Source organism: Rhinopithecus roxellana, chromosome 3 (genome assembly GCF_007565055.1).
Source record: "Rhinopithecus roxellana isolate Shanxi Qingling chromosome 3, ASM756505v1, whole genome shotgun sequence".
Lineage (NCBI taxonomy): Eukaryota > Metazoa > Chordata > Mammalia > Primates > Cercopithecidae > Rhinopithecus > Rhinopithecus roxellana.
In genome coordinates, this window is record NC_044551.1 from 145,806,188 (window position 1) to 145,809,312 (window position 3,125).

Below are 3,125 nucleotides of genomic sequence, written 5' to 3' on the forward strand. Positions count from 1 at the left end.
TTGACATTTTTGGGTTGTGGACTTCTCCAGCACCTAGCTCAGAATATATAAGAGGCAAAAAGAAAACCCAGAGAACTAAGCACCATGTTATTCCTTAAGTTTCAGGGTCCCTGGCCATTCCACTTCCTTTTCTCCACCTTTCAGAATCTTCTTATGTTTGCTTTACGTATAATGTCCAGGGGTTTTAGCTTACCTAAAGGGAAGAATAAGGGAAAATTCATCTGCTCCATCTTTTCTGGAACCAGAAGTCCAGCTCCCTTAACAGAAGATACTGCTTTTTTCCCCCTGGGTAACACTACTGTCTATACCTGGAGGAATGGGAGAAACTTTTCCAGCAAAAATAAAATCTAAATTGGGCATGGTGGTTCATGCCTATAATCCCAGCACTTTGGGAGACCGAGGCAGGTGGATCACCTGAGGTCAGAAGTTTGAGATCAGCCTGGCCAACATGATGAAACCCCATCTCTACTAAAAAATAAGAAAAATTAGCTGGGTGTGGTGGTACATGCCTGTAATCCTGCAACTCAGGAGGCTGAGGCAAGAGAATCGCCTGAACCTGGGAGGTGAAGGTTGCAGTGAGCTGAGATCATGCCTTTGCACTCCAGCCTGGGCAACAAGAGCAAAACTCCATCTCAAAAATAAAATAAAATAAAAAATGAAATTTAGAAATGTCTCTATTCTTCCAAACAAGTTGAAGGGGTCCTTCCCAAGGGCCTCTGCTGCCCAGTATGCCCACAGTTCACTAGTGGAGGAGCAAGGGAGGCACCTTAGAAAAAGTAGAGCCAGTGCAGATTTATAAGAGAAAAAAGATTTGTTAGGGTTGGATTATCAGCATTTTTTAAATTCTCCCACATCCCACATTTCAGTGTATAATAGGAAAAGGAAACATACATTTAGAAAGGGGGCTTTAAAAGGTCACAACTAAAGCATTATGTACTTTTTTTCACTTAATTTTTTTTTTTAGAGATGGGATCTTGCTGTGTTGCTCAGGTTTGTCTCAAACTCCTGGCCTCAAGCGATCCTCCCACCTTGGCCTCCCAAAATGCCACTGCACCTGGCCAAAAACACTATACACTTTTTTTCCTCAGAACTCCCCCTGCCCCCAGGCAATGATTAAATAAAGAAAAAAAATTTTTCCCTTGTATTCTAGTTTTTATTTAGATCTTTACTTAATTGGACCTGTAACTTCTCACTCTAGGTGTCTATCTAATAATTACAAAAAAACCAAGCAGATTGTAAAGGTGAAAAGTTATGAACCTGATGTAGACACAATGGTCATTAAGGACCAGACTTACATAACTGCTGAGGTAATGAGTAATGTAAGTGTTAATCTTCTTATTGTATAACTTTTTCTTGGTTGAACCAGCAGATCTGCCCAAGGTTTGATGATTGATCATGCCTGACAAGCTGGATGTATCAGATGTAGTTTTTTAAGGATTCACCTTTTTGCCTGCTTTTGGTATTTTCTATCTTAGGCTGCTAGTTGACCTCATTTTTCCCCTAAGAGCTTTTCTTGCAACATGAATATTGAACTGGTTATTGCAAGCTTTCTTATTAAGACAAACATCCAGGCTTCTACAGGATCTGTCTTTTTTACGAAACGTACCCTTCATTTCTTGCTTGTTCTGCTTATACATTTCTACTTTCTTTGCTTCTGATGGCTTCTGATTTTTCTTGTCCTGTTTACAGTTTATTTGAATTGGCTTCCCTTGCAGAGTTCCCTGTTTCTGATGATGGAGTTCCTTGAGAATTTCTACTTTCTGCTGTAAGATTTGGCATTCATTCTCTAGCAAAGCTGCCATCAACTGCAATGAATAGGTGTCATGGCTCAGTTTCTTCACCTGTTCCTCCAGCTCATGCTTAGCTGACACTTCATTATTTGGCTGGGTTTGGAAATCGACTCCATTATTTCTGAGAGTTTCACTTACGTCTTTCTGAGATTTCTGATAGGATTTTATCAGTTCACTGAGCTCAGTATGTTGTTTACTCCAGTGTTCTGCTTCCTGTAGTAATTGCTCCATGTTGTTCCTAATTTTCATAGTTTCTTCTTGAACATTAAGGAGTCTGTTTTTTGCTTTTTCCTGACTTTGTTGAGTTTTGTTAAGGACTTTTTTTTCTTCTAAACGATTTACCAAATCTCTTGCAAAAACTTGTACTATGTTCTCAGAGTTCTGGTTTTCCAATATCATCTCCTGTTTATGTTCATTCTCTTCTTTTTCTGGGGCTAAATTAACAGGCAGGTTTGTTGATAACATTTCATTGATTTTGTCAAGTCCTCTGATATTTTCTTTGTGGGCTGACACATCCTCAGAAATATTGGTTTCCTCAAAAAGGTCTTTTGCTTCTGTGAACTTCTCTTCAAAACCTGCCATATTTTTAAGAATATCTTTAATTTCTTTTAAGAGACTGTTAAACTTCTCTGCAGTCTGTTGTTCTGTAACTTGATGGCTGCTATTCTTTAGGGAAGGGAGAGAGCCCCAGGAGGAAGGGGAAAGTGATCCAATTTCGAATAAGGCAATGGTAATCCTAGGGTCCAGAGATTCTTGATGAGGATCAGGAGTAGGGTTAAGGGTTTTGGAGATGGTGGGCATCTCAGCTGACTTCGCAGAGTTGGCCATTGGGACAGAAGGAAAGCAGAAAACCTTAGAGATTCCAGGATGGACAGGTGATGTTCCTTTGTGCAAATGTGGCTGGAGATGAAGCAGAAGTCAGGAACCGAAGTTAAGGATTAAAATTGGGGAGATGATGTTTAGGTGGAAGGTGGCATCTCAGACAGCCTTGCGGGGAGGAAGGGTGGGAAAGGGGACCAGGGCTGGGGCTCCATCTCTTCTCCTCTAGGCACCCGGTGTTTATTCTCTGGCCCTAGCAACCAGGTCTTTATTTTGTCACTGCACCATTGTGGCCTATTCCTAGTGTCACAATGGAAGTTTCTTAAATTCCTGCCCAGTGACTCCTGCATCAAAATCCACCTTGAGCTACCCCTACTCCTCATGCCAGAAAGAGCTCTTCAACAGCTCTTCCCCTCAATTTCTAGGTTGCTATTCATCTCAGTCTAAATGCAATCAGTTACTTCCCTACCTCACCTCTATCCCCTCACAATCCTGTCCTCAACCGCAGCATGTTTT

The 3,125-nt window shown here is 41.1% G+C and overlaps 1 protein-coding gene across 1 annotated transcript; it reads right to left on the reverse strand.

The window, feature by feature from the left end:
* Positions 1-1,417: 1,417 nt before the first annotated feature.
* Positions 1,418-2,852, reverse strand: SPZ1 (spermatogenic leucine zipper 1). Its single transcript, XM_010386011.2, has one exon. It carries the CDS (start codon positions 2,616-2,618, stop codon positions 1,467-1,469), a length of 1,152 nt encoding a protein of 383 aa, XP_010384313.1. The 5' UTR covers positions 2,619-2,852; the 3' UTR covers positions 1,418-1,466.
* Positions 2,853-3,125: the final 273 nt, after the last annotated feature.